Source organism: Dama dama, chromosome 3, assembly GCF_033118175.1.
Source record: "Dama dama isolate Ldn47 chromosome 3, ASM3311817v1, whole genome shotgun sequence".
In the NCBI taxonomy this organism is placed as follows: domain Eukaryota; kingdom Metazoa; phylum Chordata; class Mammalia; order Artiodactyla; family Cervidae; genus Dama; species Dama dama.
This window is the reverse complement of record NC_083683.1, coordinates 50924378-50946739: the sequence shown is the minus strand read 5'-3', so window position 1 is coordinate 50946739 and position 22362 is coordinate 50924378. Positions and strand designations below refer to the sequence as shown.

Genomic DNA, 22362 nt, shown 5'->3' with positions numbered 1-22362 from the left:
TGTTCTACCTAGATGATGTTTCAATAAAGCCATTTCTGTTTTATTCACTTAAATTTACAGTTTCTCCTTTGTGTTGACATTAACTAGTGAATCTATTAGTTTCCATTACCAGCAGAATAACTGAAACTATAAATAGTTCTGTATTTTCTCTCTCAAATCCTGTCAAGCTGCATAGATGCCTTTAATTTGATAGAACATCTGGGTAATACATCTGCTTTCTTCTCTGTGTTTAGGCAAAATTTGTACTTTCTTAAGCTTATCCTTTCGTTTAAAAGAAAAAATCACTGATAGCAGCTCTGTCCCATCTGCTGACCCCAGGAACATAATGGATAAACTGAGCATCTATTTATAAAGGAATACAGATAAGATGCAAAATCAAGTAATTCCATCAGATTGATGGTAATCATTTAAAAAAATACCTGCAGTATTATGTTTCATTGATTTGCTAGTTCTGCCAGAAAAAAAAGAAAAAGAATCATAAGTACCACAGATATAATTTATTCGATACTATCTATCTTACTTCTGTGAAAAGGTTAGGTCTTTTCTTTTTGCTCTAAACCAAACTACAAAACACTGGTTGATAACCGATCCTCATAGCCGCTAGTCTAAACATATATTTTGACAACTTTTAAAGGTGATCTGCAAGCATGTAATTATGTTGGACAACTCTTGTTCTGATGTTGAAATAACCAGGTTTATTCCAGTTCCCTGAGTGTAACAGACTGTGTGGTACTTGCTGTCACCCACCAGAGTTCTCAGGAGCAGGCACCTTATTTTGGCTCAGGTCTCAGCTCTGCAAGCCTTGTTTGGCTCCCCTCATCTATTTCTTGTTTCTGCTTTGGTTCACTGTAATGAACTCAGTTTTTCAGAAGCATTAGAATCATTTGTTTGTGTCCTTTTCTACTGGCATTTTCTTGCAATCCATAGGATTACAATTCATAGGATTATAGTGGGCAAGATTCTGAGTGAACCTAAAATCTAATCCTGATATTGGGGTAGTGAAGTGCCAAAGCTAAGTAACTGAATTGTTGACTGATAGTTTGGTTTTGTTAAACACTTAGAGATCTCTTAGTGACCCTCACCTATACATACCCAGCTGTCCTTTGGGCCATTGAAGGGAATTTTTCTGGTTCTGTAGGAACCTAACCATTTTGTTCATAAAATCCTCTAATGGATTTTTTTAAATCAATATGCAATTAAAAGTCACTACATTTCATAACATTAAAAGTAATTTAACATAACTTAATGCTTATTACATGCTCAGTCTCCCTAGTTTTGATAAACAAAAACCTTTATAGCTAGTTTCTTGAAGTTAGGATCCAGTTGAGTACCACATGTAGCTAGTGGTTGTTGTGATATTGTGATTTGTAATAAGAAGTATATATTTACTCTTCCTTGGTTCTTGGCAGAGAGCTCCTTTTTGTTTTGTTTTTTTTTTTTAATTTTTTGGTCATGCTATGCAGCATGTGGGATCTTATTTCCCTAATCAGGGATTGAATCCTCATCTCCTGCATTAGAAGCACAGTGTCTTAACCACTGGACCACCAGGGAAGTCTGAAGGGCAACTTATTTATTTATTTACACTTATTTATTTTTGACCATACCTTGTGGCTTGTGGGATTTTAGTTCCCTGACCAGGGTTGGAAGCAGTGAGAGCCTGGAACCCAAACCACTAGACTCTGGGGAATTCCCATGGAGCTCCTTTTTAAAAAACACTTGGAATTTCCTAAGTGATGAGAGGGATAAAGATGCCTTGTATTATGTTTAATGAGGTGCTCTGATAGCCCCTAGGTAACAAAAGGAGTGGGGAGCTGGATACCTGGGCAACCCACTAAACCCACTAAGTGATTTGAGGGTAGAAATTTTCAGTTCCACCTCCCTGGCCCCTGGGTAGGGGAGAGGACAAGTTTAATCAGTTGCCAAGGGCCACCGATCATCAGTCAATCATGCCTCTGTAATGAAGCCTCCACTGGGCTTGCCTTGTGGCTCAGATGGTAAAGAATCTGCCTACAATGTGGGGGAAGGGTAGATCCCTGAGTTGGGAAGATCCCCTGGAGAAGGGAAAGGCTACCCACTCCAGTATTCTGGCCTGGAGAATTCCATGGACTGTATAGTCCGTGGGTTTGCAGAGTCGAAAACAACTGAGTGACTTTCATGTATACATGTATAAAACCCCAAAAGGACCAGATTTGGAGATCTTCAGATTGAAGAACACGTGGAGATGTGGGGAGAGCAGTGTACCTGGGAAGGTGTGGTAGCTCTGCCCCTGTCCCCACACACCATTCCCCTGGACCTCTTCATCTGGCTGTGCATCTCTATCCTTTATCACATCCTTTGTAAGACACTGGGAAGTGTGAGGAAATGGGTCTCTGAATTTTGTGAGGCACTCTTAACAAATTAATTGAACCTGAGCAGAGGGTGGTGGGAACCTCTGATTTGTATAGCTGGTTAGTCAGAAGCACAGGTGGCAACCTAGACTTCAATTGGCATCTGAAATGGGGGCAGTCTTGAGGCCATATGTACCCTGTGCAATATGATGCTACGTTCAGGTAGATCATGTCAGAACTGAATTAATTGTTTGGTGGCATGGGAAAAAACACACACTGGAGTTCTGTTCCTTAGGGCTCTTTATTTTTTTTTTTGATTGATTTATTTTTAATTGAAGGATAATTGCTTCACAATATTGTATTGGTTTTTGCCATATATCAACGTGAATCAGCCATAGGTATACGTATGTCCCTGTCTCACCTCCTAGCTCATCCTACCCCTCTAGGTTGTCACAGAACACTGTTTGGAGCTCCTTAGGGTTCTTCAAATCTCTAATACTCTACGTATTTCATGTCCATTGATTTGTTGAAGAGGCTGGATCTGTTGATACATGAGATTATTTTAAATGCTTAATAATATTTAAGATTATTTATGTTAGTTTATTTAACTAAGAACATTTTCCTACATGACCAAAATTGCACTTTTGATATTAATATAATCCAACGTTTAATCAATATTCAAATTTTCCAGATTTTGTTTGGAAGTCTTTCATATCTGAATTGTTTAAAGCAGGATCCAGCCCAGAACCACACACCTCAGATGATTGTTTGTTCTCTTAATGTGGTTTAATCTGGAACAGTCTCTTTTATTCACATCGGGAACTTGTTTACAAGAGGAGACTAGTGTCTTGCAGAATGCCCACTCTCTGAATTTGGCTTCTTTATGTTTCTAACACTGTGCTGTCTAGTGTAGTACACTGGTCCCATGAAGTTACTGAGATTTTGAAATGTGGCTGGTTCACACTGAGATGTTGTGAGTATAAGACTAATACCCACAAATGTAAAATATTTAATAATTTTCATATTGAATATACACATTGAAATGATAATCTAGGTATATCAAGTTAAATCTTATTGCTAAAAATAATTTTACCTATTTATTTTTCTTAATGTAGCTACTAGAACATTTTGTTTGGCTCCCAGTATATTTCTATTAGATAGTGCTTTTCAGTCGATTTTGAAATTACCACCCTAAAATGATTTCACGTCAGTTTCCTGAGACATAGTAGAGGAAAAAAGGACATCAATAGGCTAAAGTGTTCCTGAACTGGAATTGTATAACATTTAGTTGCTGTGTCCTTACATGTAGAAGCTAAATGATTTTCCATGGTAGATCTAGCCCAGAGCATTTTAAGACCTAATATCCTATAAACATGGCATTGTCCAATAGATGAAACAGCTGCTGAAGATTTTGAGTGTCCTGGTACCTGAAAGCATTAAATAATGTCAATTTGTGAGTGTGCCACAGGCACAGTGGTTAATCTGATGCTGCTGACTTAAAAGCAAAAAAAAAAAAAAAAAGATGTGTGGGAGTCAGTGAAAGTTCATGCTCATTTCTTTTTCCGTTTGTTTCTTTTCAGCCTTGGAAAACCTTGAACAGACAACTGCCTCTGGTTCTGGATCACTGAAAAGTCAGCAGGACTTCCGAACCCCGGAATTTGTGAGTACTACTCTATCTTAAATTTGCATCAGTTACCTAGAGAAAGAGGGTTTGTTTGTTTTAAACTGAGTTCTTGCTTTCAGGGGCTCTAGGTCTGGCACAGGTCTGGCTGGTACGAATGTGTGTGCAAAGCTCTGGTCCTCTGGGGAGCAGGTTCTGGGAGTAGTGTCTTTGCATCACGCACTGTAGGCTTGCTCTTCACGCTGCTTGTAATCACGAATGAGAACGCTGCAGTAAAATAGCGTCATGTTTCTAAAACTCCCCCTTTATTCATTGACACCCTTACTACAGTTTCTGCTGTCAGTAACCCTGGAAACCAATCTCCACTGAGCACATCCAGGGCATTGACCAGTCCATTTCATGTTTCATTCTGGAGGTTTCAGTCACACAACCTATATGGATACGTCTTGTAGAGCTAGGAGTATTCTATTGGTTGTTTCTGTTAAGAAGGGGACTAAATGCTCTCACTAAATTGGACTCATTAAAAATTAGCCATGGTTCCTACCCTCAAGGAATTAAAAATCTTATTAGACGCTACTGTGATTGTATTAATGCCTTGTTTAAAGAAAATTAAGCACATAGGACGCCTGGTGCAGAATGCCCTTGCGACTGGATTTTATATTGGGCTCTTTGAAGAGGGGGATGGGAAGAAGTGTTTCTCTGACTCATGTACCATGTTATTGCACCAGTTGTGTGAGGAGAGCATGCCAGGATGCACTTAGATTTACTTTTTGCCTACTGCTGCAAATGGCTTGTCTACCACATCAGCAATGGAAAAATCTGTTTTTCAAATTTATTTTCAAAATACGATATATAATCACCTCTCCAGTAATTGGCAGAGCACAGTTATTATGGATAGTGACAAAAAAACCCCAAAAAACCCCACCCCACCTCATTATGTGGTTTCCTTCTTCTCATTGATTCTTTAAGGATCACCCCTGCCGTTCAGCCAAGAGTAAGGAAACTAGTCAGGGCTCTGGACTGAAAAGGGATCGCACATGAGACTCTTTTCATGGTGCCATTTTATTTCAAAGTGTGAGACTCCTGTGGTGTACTAGCAGATTGCCTACTGTGAAAATCACTTGGATATAATAGAAAGACATCGTATTCAATGACTTCCCTATTATATTCAGCGAGATTTTCAGCGAAGCAAAATTGTGACTGCTCACCAATATTCCCGCGTCTTAAAGTAGCAGAGCAGTTTTTGGTTTTTCCCATTTCTGCTATCACGGCCCCAAAGGACAACTGACACAGGTATTTTTTTTTCATGTTTGAGTATGATACTGGCGCAGACTCATGGAGCTCGCCCTTTTCTGTTCTGTTATTTTCTTAACTGCTTTTTACTGATCATCTTTAAGCAACATATGAGCAGCTCTGAAAAGAGCTGGGTGCAGTAAGATGTCAGTATGCTTGGTAAACACACACATTGTCCACACCAATTCCCCGTGTGAAAATAAAACAGATTTCAGTATGTAATAATGACGTTTGAAACTGGCATGCCTCAGCAGTGTCTTTGCTACAGTCTACTGGGAATTACACTGATAATCTTCTTCCATCTTCAGTGCTAACCCACCACTTTTCCCTTATCAAAGTGGGAAGACTGGTGAGACTAGGATGGAATGACCAGGGGTGGAACCCGAGGATCATAGGCTATGCTTCCTTTTGGGGACCCTTGTCTTAAAAATGAGTCTTAGAAAAAAAAAAAAAAAAGCGTCTTAGGATGCCCGCGCTGAAAAGAGATTTTCAGGTTAAGTCTCTGTATTTTTGTTGTCACCGTCATGCCTCAAGAATATCTAGAGTCATTTCTGTGGACCACGTGATGGAGCTGAAATTGTTAATCACACTTGCCTTGCTTGAGTGGCTGATATCAGATCTCTATGTCCTGGCTAGTACCTTTCTCTAATTGTGTGTTCATATTGTGTTCAGGGAGGAATCTGATTTTCTTACACTATATAGACTTTCACACTTGCTTCTGCTTTATTGACTATGCCAAAGCCTTTGACTGTGTAGATCACAGCAAACTGTGGAAAATTCTTCAAGAGATGGGAATACCAGACCACCTGACCTGCCTCTTGAGAAATCTGTATACAGGTCAGGAAGCAAGTTAGAACTGAACATGGAACAACAGACTGGTTCCAAATCAGGAAAGGAGTTCATCAAGGCTGTATATTGTCATTCTGCTTATTCAATTTATGTGCAGAGTATATCATGAGAAATGCTGGGCTGGAGGAAGCACAAGCTGGAATCAAGATTGCTGGGAGAAATATCAATAACCTCAGATACGCCGATGACACCACCCTTATGGCAGAAAGTGAAGAAGAACTAAAGAGCCTCTTGATGAAAGTGAAAGAGGAGAGGGAAAAAATGGGCTTAAAACTCAACATTCAGAAAACTAAGATCATGGCATCCGGTCCCATCACTTCATGGCAAATAGATGGGGGAACAGTGACAGACTTTATTTTCTTGGGCTTCAAAATCACTGCAGATGGTGACTGCAGCCATGAGATTAATAAGACGCTTGCTCCTTGGAAGAAAAGTTATGACCAGCCTAGATAGCATATTAAAAAGCAGAGACATTACTTTGCCAACAAAGGTCCGTCTAGTCAAAGCTATGGTTTTTCCAGTAGCCATGTATGGATGTGAGAATTGAACTATAAAGAAAGCTGAGCATCAAAGAATTGATGCTTTTGAACTGTGGTGTTGGAGAAGACTTTGGAGCGTTCCTTGGACTGCAAGGAGATCCAACCAGTCTATCCTAAAGGAAATCAATCCTGAATATTCATTGGAAGGACTGATGTTGAAGCTGAAACTCCAGTGCTTTGGCCACCTGATGCAAAGAACTGTCTCATTGGAAAAGACCCTGATGCTGGGAAAGATTGAAGGCAGGAGGAGAAGTGGATGATAGAGGATGAGATGGTTGGATGGCATCATTGACTCGATGGACATAGGTTTGAATAAGCTCTGGGAGTTGGTGATGGACAGGGAGGCCTGGCATGCTGCAGTGCATGGGGTCACAAAGAGTCCACCACGACTGAGTGACTGAACTGAACTGAACTGATAGACTTTCCCATGTCTGATGCTCGTTGCCTGCTGCATCCTTGTGTAGCATGTGTATAGCTGTTTGTGTTTTCTCCTCAGCATCAGTCTAGCCCATGTTCTCCCAGTTCCATGGTAAACATCTATTCCCCAAACTGTGGTCTCCATGGTAAACAAATAGGAGGTGTAGAAGCCACCTTGAGAATAGGGTTCTCAGGGGAACCCGGTGTGATATTTAAGGGAAGCCTCTGTTGTAGACAGAAAGTTACAGCATCAGTAAGAATGGGTGGCTCCCGTTGGGTAGGGAGGCGGATTGGGCACATGCCGGGACAAAGTCAGGTAAGTTGACCCAAACCACAATCTTAAATTAGGACAGGGACAACAGTGCAAACCTGGGAGCAAAACGAGCCCAAAGACAAAGCAAAACTGAAAGCAGAAAAGACAGAGTAGAATAAAAGGAACTGAAGAATCCGTATTCTGTTCTTCTCTGGGTGGCATTTTGGAAGGTCCAGCCGCAGTTTGCTGAGTTGAACTGAAATAAAGCAAGTCTTAGACCATGTTTACTCAGGCCTTATCCTCAAATAGTTCAGATTTTAGAAGGCTCCAGAGCCCAGTGTTTTTATACAGTGGAGTGTGTTTATATCATTTGACCAAGAGGGAGCACAGAGTTCTTAGCGCTATTACTTGGTTTCCTTCAGCTGTTGTCTTTCTTTCATTTGAAACAAGGCCTGAGAACAGTGCTCCTTGGGGCATGAGAAGTAGATTAAAGGTTTCCTTCCCAGCCCAGGTGTCTGTAATATGACTAGTCCAACAAAGTACCATTGTATCGTCTATGTAAATCGTGGGTAGGAAATGCTCTCGTGAACCCCTCCTGTGCATGCAGACGACGGCCACCTTGTCGGGCCGTGATCTTGCGATCACGTGTTGTCTTGTGATCTCGTGGTGCTCGTCCCTACCTCCCACTCCACTCTGCAGGGTGACGTGGGTGAGGTTAGCCCATCCATGCTGACAAGTTAAGGGGTAAGTGGAGATGTGGACGCTGGTGCATGAGTTGTTGCCACCCCAAACTTGTGAGGACCTGGGAACATGTTGAAACTGGACATTGAGCTGCTCTGAGGGGAGATGCATGTGTGGGTGAGGGTCAAAGAGAAAGAGACTTGGCTAAGGACTAACCTTTCAGAGAGTCCCTTGGTGCTCTCACTGTGGTGGAAAACCACCGCAGTTGTGGTTTGGTTTTTTGTTCAAGCACAATGAAAATCTGCATTATGACTGCTTTGTTAACTTAATATTTTATCCCAAAGATTTTCCCATTCTGTTCTTTCCCCAGTTTTCATGGCGGTATAATCGACATGTAGCACAGTGTACATTTGAGCTGTACAGCTCCATGCTGGTTTTCTGTCTCTGACGTTGATGTCTTCGCTGACATTTTCTGTTCCCTGTGTCAAAAAACTATAATTCATCACATTAGAATTTTCAAAGCAGATTCAAGAGGACTCTCATTGAGCAAACGGTGGCATGGTTGGATGCTCTGTGACCATGTGATTGGTGACTATCATTTTGGGACCTGGACTCTGAAAGTAGATGGGGTGCAAGATAACAGGTATCAGTCTCTGAGGAAGGGGATCAACCAAAGTGAGACCGGGAACTGAGTACCAGAGGCCCAGATAAACGTGTAGAGTTCAAACTGAGAAGTGGAGACTACAGCACTAGGCAGTCTGGTTAGAACCAAGGATGGGGAATTATTTACACGGTGATGGAGCAGATAAAGGTGGCCCTGCAGAATGGCAGCACAGACATGGGGTATCCCAGGCTCCGACTAGTGTTCCCAATCCCAGATGTAGTTAAGAGCAAAGGCGATATGATGTGTGAGTGCAGGGATGCAGCAGGCATGACTGCCCAGCAGACCCCAGGTTGATTCCAAACCCCAAGTAGTAGGAAAAAACCTGGGGGTCGTGGGCTCATAGGCGGAAAGTTTGGGTAGTGGTCAAGGCTTTTTGTAGAAACCCTGCCTCTGTTGGCACTAACCCAGGAACTCACATGGGCCTGATTGCTTGAGTATACATGGGGTGAAGGATAGGGTATGGGGAGGAATTCTTATCTAGTGATCATGCATCTATCTAGCAGCAAGCTGGATAGAAACCAGGCTGCGGTCAACATGGAAGGACATGGAATGAAATAACAGGACTAAAAAATTACATTTTAAGATTTAAGTATTGAGAATAAGAGCCTCTTTTTTGAGTTTTTCAAATTTTTCAAGTTTCAAATAGTTCAGATTTTTCTAGAACTTGAGATTTATGTCTGACTCTCTGGACTTTTTAGAGACAGGGCTTCCCTGATAGCTCAGCTGGTAAAGAATCTGCCTGCAGTGCGGGAGACCTGGATTCAATCCCTGGGTTGGGAAGATCCCCTGAAGAAGGGAAAGGTCACCCACTCCAGGGTTCTGGCCTGGAGAATTCCATGGGTTATATAGTCCATGGAGTTGCAGAAAGTCAGACACAACTGAACGACTTTCACTTTCAGGCTTCTTATCATCCCTTGTCTCATGTCAATTGATGATGTTTCCCTTTGTTTAACTTCTGTCAGATTTGGTGTAAGTAACATGAAAAAGTTTAGACTGGTAAAAGAGTATAGGATTATAACAGGATGTATCAGGGAAGATGATGAGAAACCACAGAAATTGGAAAAGACAAAGAGACTCAGAAAGATGAGAGTTTAAAGTGGAGCAGATATGTTCCCTTAGTTCAGCACTCATGATTATGCATAGAGAAGGATGTGGGAAGAGTACTTATGCCATTTGGAATTCTGTTTTTGAGAGAGGGTACTACCACTAGGGATTCCCTGGAGGCTCAGTGGTTAAAGAATCCACCTGCAATGCAGGAGAAACAGGTTCGATCCCTGGGTTGGGAAGATTCCCTTGAGAAGGAAATGGCAACCCACTCTAGCATTCTTGCCTGGAGAATTCCATGGACAGAGGAGCCTGATGGGCTACAGTCCATGGAGTTGCAAAGATTCTACCATGACTGAGTGTGTATGCACTGCTTAATAGAAAATACAGTTGATTTCCTGAAATTCAAATTTGATTGTTTTTAGCTAGATGAAGATAGATGCGACCCTGAAGAAAGAGTTAAGATATTAACTCATTAAACAAATATTTATTTGATATCTACTATTTTAAGGACCATGGTGAACAAACAGAAAACATCCTGCATGTGTGGAGCCTGTGTTTTGGTAGTGCATGTATAAAACACAAAATAAATAAAATATATAGCATGTCCCATGATACTAAGTCATTCAGAGAAGGAGAGATTATTTGTGTGTGTTGTGGGGGGAGTTGGTTATGGTTTTCAGCAAGGTGCACAAGCATATCTCACTGAGAAGGTGTTGAGTGGAAAGGCCTGAAGCAGGGGTCTTGGAGCAGACTCTTTGGAAATCTAGATGAAGAGCATTCCAGACAGACAGAAGAACATGAACACAGGAGTTTGTGGAATGTTTGAGGAAATGGAAGGAGGCCAGCGTGACTGGAGTAGAGTGAAGTGTGGGGAGAAGAGTAGCCAGTGGGGACTTTACAGGTGATTGTAAGCACTGTGGTTTTACTCTGAGTTGGCAACTTATTTGAGGATGTTCTCTAAAAAAGAAAAGAAAAAAAAATGCACAACCTATCTGTTGAGAGTTATGTTTTATTCAGTGGACTTTCTTAAAACTTCAAGCCCAGGAGACAGCAACACAAATAACTCTCAGATACTGCTCCAAAGAGGCAAGGGGGCAAGCAAAGATATACAGAAGTTTTTGCAACAAAAGACCAAGTGGTCAGTCTTAATGAGAAAATACCAGACATCTCAAATTAACGAATTTAGTGCTTTTCTATGTAAGAGAAGGTAAGAGTCTGGGCTCACTGAATTTACCCCTTTGATATGCACCTTAGCCCTCTGGGGCCAGTATCCTCTGTTTTCTCATCTTGTGTCTCCTCGGGTACACCGCCGGGGGTATCTGCAGCAGCTGACTATCCGATGGGCTTGGCAGTGGGCAGTTTGGCTCCATCCCGAGTTCCCTCAGGGCTGACTGTCCAGGAGGCTGCCATGTGATAAAACATCCTGTGTTTACTGATATGGCAGACAGCATTTGAGTTCTCAGGGGTAACCCTTGGGAGGGCTTCCCTGGTGAATCAGACAGGAGTGAGGAGGAAGAATTTCTGGAATGATGACCTTGAGAGGGCAAGAAGGGGAGGTGGGGTGGGGTTCCCCCCATAGCTGTAGAGACGGCTTATTCTTAGGGACAGGAGGGAGGCCAGCCTGTTGGGGCCCAGGTGGAACAGTTCAGTAGATTTACTAGTAGGAGCTTGTTGAAGTTTTTACTTGATTGCTTCCCATTTACCAATGAAATGGGAAACAAAGCCTGGCTAGGGTTGAGGAGGAAAAGAGATGAAGAGGCTGAAGAGAGAGAAGTTATGAGACAGTCATCCGAGAGTGAATGCACTAGGTAATGGAACATGATTGCCTAGCAGCCCTAAGAGCCCACTTGAGGTCAGTTGTCTTTCCTATTCAAGTCCAGCTTGGGGGGAGCAGGTGCAGAGTAGGTAGAATTTGATTTAACTCATGTGGGGGTCAGCTCAGCAAAGCAAGACAAGGATGAGAGAGTTGCAGGGTCTTTGTAACAGTAGAGGACCACAGACATGAGGAAGAAGAGACAGTAGGATCAATAGATTTAGTCTGTAGTGGGGTTTGGTAATTTTTGGAATTTGTGGTATTGAAGAGCATGAACTGGAAGGATAGCAGGCTGGAGTTGGAGAGTCAGATGTATGTAATTGAAGGAGAAGTTGCAGGAAGTGGTACAGACCAGGTCTGGGCTATGAGCTCGGGAGTGCAAGGCTGAGGAAGGGTGAAGCTACAGGGAAAGGGTGTGGGAAGGATTACGTTTGTGGATAGAGGAATCCCCAAGAATTATGTCGGGAGTAGTGTGTTGGAGAAGTAACAGTGAGCCAGGGCTTAAGTCTCCAAGGAATAAGGGGCAGTGACTCGAGAATCAGTAGATGGCTGCAAAAGGAGAGCCCTGGAGAGGCTGAGGAAAATCTGGAGAGTGGCCAGAGGGAAGCTAAGAAACAGATGAAGTGGTGAGTAGTTTTAGGTGTCGCGTAGGGGTCGTCATCTCAGGATTTCTCAACCTGTACCGCTGACATTTTGGTTTGGATTTCTCTTTGTTGTGGAGGCTGTCCTGTGCATTACAGAATGTTTAGCAGCATCCCTGGCCTCTACCCACAAGATGCACAGGACCCTCTCCCCAGCCAAATAGCTCCAGAAATTGCCCAGTGTCCCCTGGAGACATAACTGTCCCCATTTGAGAGCCACTGAGTGAAATGAATGCTGAAAAGGCATTGAGGTCACTGGTGTCCTTGGATAGAGCTGTTCCTCGGGAGCCTGGAGATGCTCCTATAATCCATGTTACGGTGGATTATGGAATGAGAAGGAGGAAAGGAGGTAAAAATACTGAGCTCTCTTTCAAAGAAGGGGTTTGACTGAAGGGCTGAGAGAACTAGAGGAGAATATGAAGGCTAGGGATTTTTTTTTTTTCTGTCAAACGGAGAAACTTGAACAAGCTTTAATGTTGATAGGAAGGATCCACGTGAGAGGAACTGTTGACTCTAGAGGAAAGCGCGACTTTGAAAATGGCCATGGGACGGTTTGTAGATGTGGAGGAGTCAGCATTCGGGAGGAAGAGCAGCATCTCCTGAGGCACAGGTGCGGTGGGCTGATGCTGTTGGTTTACGGCTTTGACGGAGAGAAGCTGAGGGAGTTCCCGTCTGAATGCTTCAGTTCTCAGCTGCCGAGAGTGAAGAGGACACCAAGTGTGAGGAGTCAGCATTTTGAAGTACTTATGGAGAACTGGGGACCAAGCTGACCCGGAGAAAGTGAGAAAAGGTGCTAGGCTTTCTGAAGGCCCATGTGGGGCCGAGGACTGCCGGGGTCCAGCCCCAGCAGGATCCAGGGGAACCCTCAGGATGAACGGCGTCGGCGAATGAGAGAGAGAGTGAGACAGAGCTCGGGGCTGAGTCCGAAGTTTATTTTCGCACGGCCCCTTTATGCCCTTAACAGCATCTTTGGGGGAAGTGCATATTGCTTACACACAGGGCATCTCAAAACATCACAGCAACTTGACCTTCAACAGAAACAGGATGTCACCCACATACTTTTCGTTCACTAGAGTCTTTCTTATCATTTGGCCTTCAGGCCTGCTAACATTTTATGGCCTGCACCTGGTGTGACTTACGCAACTTCAGTAGCCAACCCTGTTTTTCTTATAATTAATCTATTTTCTTTCTAATAGGCATCATCTCTATGGGAACTAGATAGGATTACATTTTTACAGAACAGAAATGCGAAGGACTGCAAAAACGGCAGATATAGCACAAAACAGGCTCTTAGTCTAAAAGTTAACTACCTGCAAGAAGTCGCCAGCTAATCTCTATCTAAAGTATTTTCTGTTAGGCACATTTGTGGCTATTATATTTGTGGAACTTTTCTCACCCCACGAAGGGGCCTATGCTTAATAGTTTCTTTTGTTAGCGTACTGTGCTTAGGATGTTTAGAACAATCATGAGCATTTTGTGCAATTAGAGCACACATTTATCAAACAAGCCAGAATGCCAGCAAAAGGGTTTGAATTGAAGCATTTCCTTCATCCCTGGCCCTTTCATAGGGTACCAGTGTCCAGGAGATTTATTAACTAGGGTTTTAAGTTGGTCTTTATTCAGTGAAAGAGGAGCAGGAGAGGTCTCGGCAGGCAACACAAGAATCAGCAGCAGGGCAAACAAGAACAACAGCAGAAAAGGGGGGAGGATACAGGGTGGGGTAGAGGCCGAGGCCAACCTGGAGTGTCCCTTATATCCTGGACGACCTTGCCTGTCAGGTTTTTTCCTCATGACCTCGTCATGGATGGGGTCCCGGACGGCCTTGCCTGTCCGGTGTTTTCTTCATGACCTCGTCATGGGCGGGATCTCCCATAATGGCTCCCGGCAGAGGACCCTGAATTTATGATGATGCCAAGCTGCCCTGTGGTGGCGTCTCTCCAGCATCACTCAGACACCGAGAAAGCACACAGCCAGCTTTAGCCAGAGTCGGTGCTTTGTTCAGTGACCTTGATGGAAAGAATTCTGGTAAGAATGTTCCTGAAAGGATGACCTGGTTATGGAACCTTAAGAAAGAAGGAAGAAAAAGAGGATCAGCAGATTAGTAAGGAAAAGTCATGGGACCTCTGTGGTCACTGTGAAATGAGAAGATGTTGTTGTCTTCAGAAGGAGGGGCTCTTGAGTAGGTGACTTTGGAACAGAAAATGTTTCACGTGATGACAATGTCCAGGGTGGGAACTTGGCAGTTAATACATGAAAGGGAGAAGGACGTTGGAGATGAGGAGTCCAGTTACTAAGAGGCCGGTGTGCAGTGGTCTTATCTGTGGATGCAGATGTGCTTCTGGTCTGTTGGGGGACCTGGAACAGAGAGGGACAATGTGAGCTGGGGCCAGATTTGCACTGAACTAGAAGCAGTAGCTGAGAAGTAGGGGATGCCAGGCTCTAGGAAAGCCTGGGGGTATACCTGGGGGTATATTCCACTTGCATGGACCTAAAAGGAACTGTTTTTTCCCCCAAGAACACTGGGAGAGGAATGATCTGGAAGTGGCACAGAGAACCAGGAAACTGTCAGTCTTTCTGTCCCTGAAGTGTGAATATGCTGTGAGGGAAAAATCAGAGTCAGTACCCATGCGTCTGCAGAGTTTTGTTTCCATGTTTTTATTCAAAATGGTTGGTCAAGTTTTGCTTCAAAGTAGACTCAAGGATCCATTTTCATCTTTGTTTCCTGCACTCTCCCCCCAAATCCAGACTTCATTTTGTTTTTTTTCTGGTCTAAATGACCCTGAGGCAACTGAATTGGTGCTGGGTCTTTTGAGAGAGAATAAGGTTTATTTTATGGTCAATCCAAGGTCTGCCTTGGAAATCCCGAGAAACCCAACTTAAGTCCCAAAGACTGCCTCAGACTCCAAGATCTTCAGGATTGAGAAGACTGGGAATAAAGCTTCCATTCAAGTATTTCTATTCTCTTGTGCCTTCTACAAATAAAGAAACAGAGTGGCTTTGCCTTGTAGCTTTATGGCACTAAATTCATTAAACTAAAGGAGAAAAAAAACGCGCAGCTGAAAAAGCGTTTCTCCAAAGAAGACATACAGATGGTCAAAAATCACATGAAAAGATGTTCAACAGCACTAATTCTTAGAGAAATACAAATTGAAACTACAGTGAAGTATCACCCCATGCAGGTCAGAATGGCCATCATTGAAAAGTCTACTGACAATAAATGCTGAAGAGGGTGTGGAGAAAAAGGAACCTTCCTGCACTGTTGTTGGGAATGTAAATTGATACCGCCATTACGGAGAACGGTATGGAGGGTTCCTTAAAAAACTAAACATGGAGCTACCATATGATCCAGCAATCCTACTCCTGGGCATATATCCAGGAAAAAACCATAAGTTGAAAACATACATGTACCCCAGTGTTTGTTGTAACACTGTTTACAATAGCCAGGACATGGGCGCAACTTGAATGTTCATTGACAGAGGCATGAATAAAGGAGATGTGGTACATATATACAGTGGAATATCAGCCATAAAAAAAGAATGAAATAATGCCATTTGCAACAATATGGATGGACCTAGAGATTATCATTCTAAGTGAAGTAAGTTAGAGAAAGATAAATATTTTATATCACTTACGTGGAATCCAATAAAAATAATACAAATGGACTTATTTATAAAACAGAAACAGACTCACATATATTGAAAACAAATTTATGGTTACTAAAGAAGGCAATGGCACCCCGCTCCAGTACTCTTGCCTGGAAAATCCCATGGACCGAGGAGCCTGTTAGGCTGCAGTCCATGTCGGACACGACTGAGTAACTTCACTTTCACTTTTCACTTTCATGCATTGGAGAAGGAAATGGCACCCCACTCCAGTGTTCTTGCCTGGAGAATCCCAGGGACGGGGGAGCCTGGTGGGCTGCCATCTATGGGGTCGCACAGAGTCAGACACAACTGAAGCGACTTAGCAGCAACAGTAGCAGCAAAGGGGATATTGGGGTGGGCTGGGGCAGAGAGTGACAAATTAGGAGATTGGGACTAACATATATTCACTAATAGATATAAAACAGATAACTAATAAGGACTTACTGTGGGCTTCCCTGCTGGTGTTAGTGTTGAAGAATCCACTTGCCAGTGCAGGAAATGCAGGAGACATGGGTTCAATCCCTGGGTCAGGAAGATCCCCTGGAGGAGGGCATGGCAATCCACTCCAGTATTCTTCCCTGGAGAATCCCATGGACAGAGGAGCCTGGTGGGCTACAGTGCATAGGGTCTCAAAGAGTCAGACACACCTGAAGTGACTTAGCACACAGTACAAGAGCCTACTGTATAGCACAGGGAACTCTGCTCACAATTTTGTGATAACCTATATGAAACTGAAAAGAAACTGAAAAAGAAGGTATATATATATATATATATATATATATATATATATATATATATGCGTACATGCATGCTAAGTCACTTCAGTCGTGTTCGACTCTATGACCCCACAGACGGTAGCCCTCCAGGCTCTTCTGATCTTGGCATTCTCCAGGAAAGAATACTAGAATGGGTTGCCATGCCCTCTTCCCAGGGATCTTCCTGACTCAGGGATTGAACCTGGGTCTCCTGTGTCTCCTGCATTGGCAGGGACGTTCTTTACCACTAGCACCACCTGGGAAGCCTATGCACACACACACAACTGATTCACTTTGCCAGATATCTGAAACTAACAGAACATTGTATGTCAACTCTGCTCAAATAAAAAACGTTTTAAAAAGAGGGGGTATCACCCAAACAAAGGAGTGTTAATTTGGCATAAGTATGGTCAAAAAGGGAAATGAGATCAAAGGTAAATAGACTAGTAAGATTTCCTAAATTGGTCCACTTGCTATGGTAGAAATTCACAGGGCATTTCAGTGTTGAAAGCTTTTTGTGCATTCAAGAGAAAAAAGTGATGGTGTTTTTCCTGAATCTGGAGGAAGAGGATTTACTCATCTGTTTTATGTGATTGATTCAGAAGCTACACTTGTGGATTTGCTAGGGTTGGGACATAGGAGCAAAAGGCAGTCCAAGACACACAGATCTGAGAAATTTCTTTCCGAGTCACTTCTTTGGAATGCAGAGTGTATTTTCCCAGAGAAACAGTCATAAATGGTGAGTAGGCTTCTATACCCAGCCAGGCCAGACTTGCTAAACGCAGCTGAACACAGATGCTAAGAAGTGTTCATTCTATGCATTTTCACTGATCCTCTGTAGTACTCCAATCTTATTTTTTTCCATATTACTAAAGAAGAGCAAATAAAACTAAGGTGCAGAGTGAGTGAGTTGAGGCCTGTGAACAAATGCTTAGCATCATGAAAGAGAGAAGGACAGACTCTGAGTTATGTTAAACCCTAAAGAAGCAGTGAGGAGTCCCACACCTGAGGAAGACAATTTAATGGTACAAGATGACAGAAAAGAAAAGAGCTTATCAGCTTCTATATTACTACTTTTGTCTTTTCTGCTAATGAAGGTCATCTTTTGATTGAAATGGCTCAAGTTCTAGTATGGGGCTATAGAAACCCATGCTGCGCTAGACTGTTTTAGAAAGGAATACAATTATTCCAAAGCAGTTTAAGCTTCCTGACTAGAAAAATTATGTGTCTATCAGGGCATTAAAAGAGCTTATAAATTTGTTCATGGAACCACAGCTGATAGTCTTGAGGTCATATGGGGACCAGGACAGGTGCCAGAAGAATAGAAAGAAGGACAAATGTGATAGTCTTCAAAAAGGGATGAGGTTGGGTGGAAGTTGGGCATGATGGACTATATTCTGATAAATGGAGACATTAAAGCTGGAGCATTTATCTCCAGGGATATTACAGCTGAGGTTATTATTATTATTATTATTATTTTTTTAAGCAGATAGGTTGTGACTGTTAAAAAAAAAAAGGTTGTCAGGAATCAACTTGAGTTCAGTAAAACAGTAAAAATAAGTCATTTCAAACTGACAGCATGTTCCTTTTCTTTCTTTTTTTTTTTCGTGGGCATTGTCAGGCTTTTAGAATAGGAGAAAGCTGCAGACATTTTGTGTCTTGAGTTTAGCAAGGTGTGTGGGGAAATAATCATTTTTAAATACAGATTGAAGAAATGTGGGCCTAGTGAGAGTGTGCTTATCTGGGCAATTGATCTTGCCGAGACTGCAGAATAAGGATGGAAATCAATTTCTAGAGGAGACAAAAATCAATATGAATTAAAGTCAGCTCCAGCTCCTAATTCGTAAGTATCAGTTGCCTAAGGAAAGATCACAAGAGCTGAGGCCAATAACTGATCACATGAAGAGGCTATAATTAAACTCAGTGTGAATTGAGCATGTAATAACGATGTCAGAAATTTTATGTGAATCTGGGTTGTAGTCATACCTGTCTGTCCAAAACCAAGAAAGTACTAGACTTCTTCTGTTCAATATTGGTGAAGCCACCTCCCCATCTGGGCGCTCCATTTGAAGGGAACATGTATTGAGAGGAGAAAGTTGAGCATGGTGGTGGATCCTGACCCAGGCAGGAAGATGGCAGCAGGTACATATTTTGACAGTGGTAATAGGTGGATGATGGTGCAAAACATGGTATTAAAACCTAGGGCTAGAAGGTATACATAGGCAGACAGGTTTCATTTCAGTAGAAAGACGGTCTCATAATTGAGCTACCGTAGTTCCTTGGAGTCGTTCACAAACGGACAGACTAGATAATGGTCTCGGCAGATGATGACTACTTGGCCACGCCAGCAGGGAAGGGAAGGAAGGGCAGGCATGTTTTATGTGCTGCAGGACTTGGTAGTTGATGCAAAGTGGGGAAGGAGGGAAAGAGGATGTTTCTGGGAATGTACCACTTAGTTACATTTGGCTCATGGATGCATCTGAGTTGCTTTTGTTTTACTTTTTATTTCCCTAATTCAACCTGTTGTCATCAGCAGCCAAATTATGTAATGGATTAAAACCCTTTCCTCCACAGAACAGTGTTCATTCTACCTGGTTTTATTCCCCCGTTTTTAGAAGCCCTTGACTGTAAAATGCTTTGTGAATTCCTGTCCCACAGTGCATCCCATTTGAAATTCAGCAAGCTATCTGTTATCTGGGGAATGTCAAAATTAATTTGACAAAAACATGCATGAGGAAAGCAGGGAGCCCTGGGCATTCTGAACAAAGATGTGATAGCAGTATTTACCATGGAACTCATTTGATTATAAGTCATCTAGAAGCATATCGCAGTAATGGCCAGAAAAGCCCACAAAAGCAAAAGAATTGAGTTAAAGCTGAAAGTCTGCCAGTAAATGACCTGACCGTGCCATGACCTAAAAAACAGCACTGATGTAAAAAAGTTGTAATAAAAATTTAAAGAGAAACACAGAACTTGGTGGAAATGTAAACACAATGTGAATTCACAGGATTCCTGGAAAATTGAAAAGGGGAGCTCAGTGAGATTTCAGCTGTAGCTGACCCTCCCGCATTTTGAACTGTTCATTAATTTGGAAGGCTTAAGGTCTTTGGAAAGAGAATTTAAAATTCTTTCATTCCTGAAGTCTTAATACTTAACTGTAGTTTTTCTTATTTCAACAATAATAATAAAAAGTGCATTTTTACTTTTAAGTCTCAAATATATTTCTTAAGTCTGTCTCTGGTTTGAAAAAGAAAAAAAAACAACAACTATAAATAGGCTTTTACCCTGAAAACCCTAATGGCTCCTTCAAAAGGAAAATGTTACAGTTCCTTCTCCCAAGTCACTTTTTGAAATGTAGATTAATGTGATCTGACAGATTGTAATGGCTACCGAAGAGAATTTTCATTAATTATAAGGGACAAACCAATAATATGGATCTTTATAATGTTAATATGAATTAAAACATATCAATTCAAGGCCATACTTGAAGCTGGAGTAAAATTTGACTGTGAAGTCCAAATCCATTAGAATAAAAACACATGATTAAAGTTTTGACAGATCATTTAGGAATGCTAATGGCATCATCATCCTTTCATGCACTTTCATGAGCCTCAAGTGTTTTTAACAAGTAAGCTAAATAAACTGTCCTATGAAAGAGGAAGTAAGAAAGTTGAAGAGAGAGGTGAATAAGAGGAGGCACTTCTGTAACCTTGAAAAGTGTTTTTATTTTTTTGAATTTTTTTTTCTTTTTTGTAAAAGAACGTCCAAAAGCACCCCTAGGAAACTAAGCGTGATGGAATTCCAGGGGATTGGAAGCCCTCCATCCCTTCACGGCTCTGCTCTCAGCCCCTTGGGGAAAAAGTTGCTTTTCCTTTTAGGAGCTCAGTCTCCTCATGTGTAAGAAGCAGAGAAATCAGCAGTGGATTTCCTCACAAGAGTGTTGTTCAGTGACTGCACAGGGGTTGAAAAGCATTTTAGCTATCTGAAAAGTGTGCTCATAAAATAATAATACACTGAGAAGTCTTATCTAACATTTATGGATTCACTTAGGGTCGGCAAAGCACCTTGCAGGCGCTGGGCGAGCCAGCCTTGCAGTGGTCCCAACCCACATTGTTCAGCCCAGCCAAACCCTCCTCCTGTTCTTTCAGATTAAATCAGACTGTGTTGGTGTCAGGAATTGGTTTTTCTCTCCTTAGATTGAGCTCACAGGAGCATTTGTAGCTTTTGCTGCTAAGAAAGTAGTTACAGACACTTCGGTGCCTACCAAATTATCTCTGGGTTGAGAATTAATCATGCCCGGCAGTATTACAAATACCAACAGTATAGTCTATTAATAAATACATATAGAGAGTGTTTATTAACACTTGCTGATAGAGTTTTCAGTTGAACTAGAAATAAGAGCTAGAAATTATGCACTGTTTTGAATAACCACCACCAGCTTCTCTAAATGTTGCAGTAAAATTTTTATTTATTCCATCACATAATAATTCATTAATCAGTGTGCTTCAAAGAATAACATTAAGTCGTATATCTCAGTGTTTGCCCTCAAGACCAAGAGTGGGTATACTGTTGCCTCTATCCCCTGCACACTGTCTTATTATCTGACAGATGTTAAATCATGTAACTGATGCTGGTTGGTTGGTTGGTTGGTTGAAAGAATGTAAGACAGTGTGCAGTGTTTGATGATTTTCAGTGGCACTTATAGCAAAAGATGCCAGAGGAGTTCGGCTTGGACTATAGTTCTCAACCTTCCTTGGCTGTGCATCAGAATTACTGGAGAAACTCTTTTAAAACATGATTGCCCAAGCTCCACCTTCATGTGCTAATCTTGCTCTTGCCTGTGTTTATATAAAGAACCTGAGTATGTTTATATAAAGTTTATAAAGGTGACTCAAATGTGCAGCCAGGTCTAGAATCATTGTCTTGGATAAATCAGGTTTATATTTTTGAAGAAGGTGGTATGTATTGTAACCTTGAAGAGTATATTTTATCAGGTTCTAAAATCTGTACCAGTCAAGGTTTTACCAGAAAGCAGAACTCATAGAATATCTAGACACAAATGCACATGTGTAAACATATGTTTAATATGTATGTGTTTGGCTATATCTGTATGTGTGTATGGGCTTCCCAGGAAGTGCTAGTGGTAAAGAACCTGCCTGCCAACGCAGGAGGCATGAGAGACGCAGGTTCTATTCCTAGATTGGGAAGATCCCTGGAGAAAGGAATGGCAATGCACTCCAGTATCCCTACCCAGAGAATCCCATAGATAGATAGAGGAGCCTGGTGGACTATAGTCCATAGGGTCGCAAAGAGTTGGACACAACTGAAGTGACTTAGCACACACATATACACATACATGTATATACACAAATGTACATGTATGTATCTATATTAATACACACATACAGAGAAATATTTATTAAAGAGACTTATCTCAAGGGCACAGAGGCAGGAAGGGCAGGCTGGAAACCCTTGGATAGGGGCAGACATTGCAGTCTAGAGATGAAATTTCTTTTTCTCAGAGAAGCCTCAGTTTTTTTCTTAAGACCAGCCAGTTGCCTACATGAGTCCCACTTAGATCATTGAGAATAATTTCTATTACCTAAAGTCATCTGGTTACCACATCAGTTAACCACATCTACAAAATAAGTTCATAGCAACTCTTAGATTTGTGTTTGATTGCTTAAGTTCCCTGGTGTCTCAGATGGTAAAGAATCCACCTGCAATGTGGTAGACCTGGGTTCGATCCCTGGGTTGGGAAGATCCCATGGAGGAGGGCATGGCGGCCCTCTCCAGTGTTCTTGCCTGGAGAATCCCC

The 22362-nt window shown here is 42.0% G+C and overlaps 1 protein-coding gene across 2 annotated transcripts in view; it reads left to right on the top strand.

Annotated features, from left to right (window-relative positions):
- ANO6 (anoctamin 6) overlaps positions 1–22362 on the top strand; it is a 230339-nt gene that overhangs the window by 97131 nt on the left and 110846 nt on the right. For both annotated transcript variants that reach the window (XM_061129479.1, XM_061129487.1), the window contains one exon: positions 3908–3987. In XM_061129479.1, the coding sequence (XP_060985462.1) occupies positions 3908–3987 (80 nt within the window). The remainder of the gene's footprint in view (positions 1–3907; positions 3988–22362) is intronic.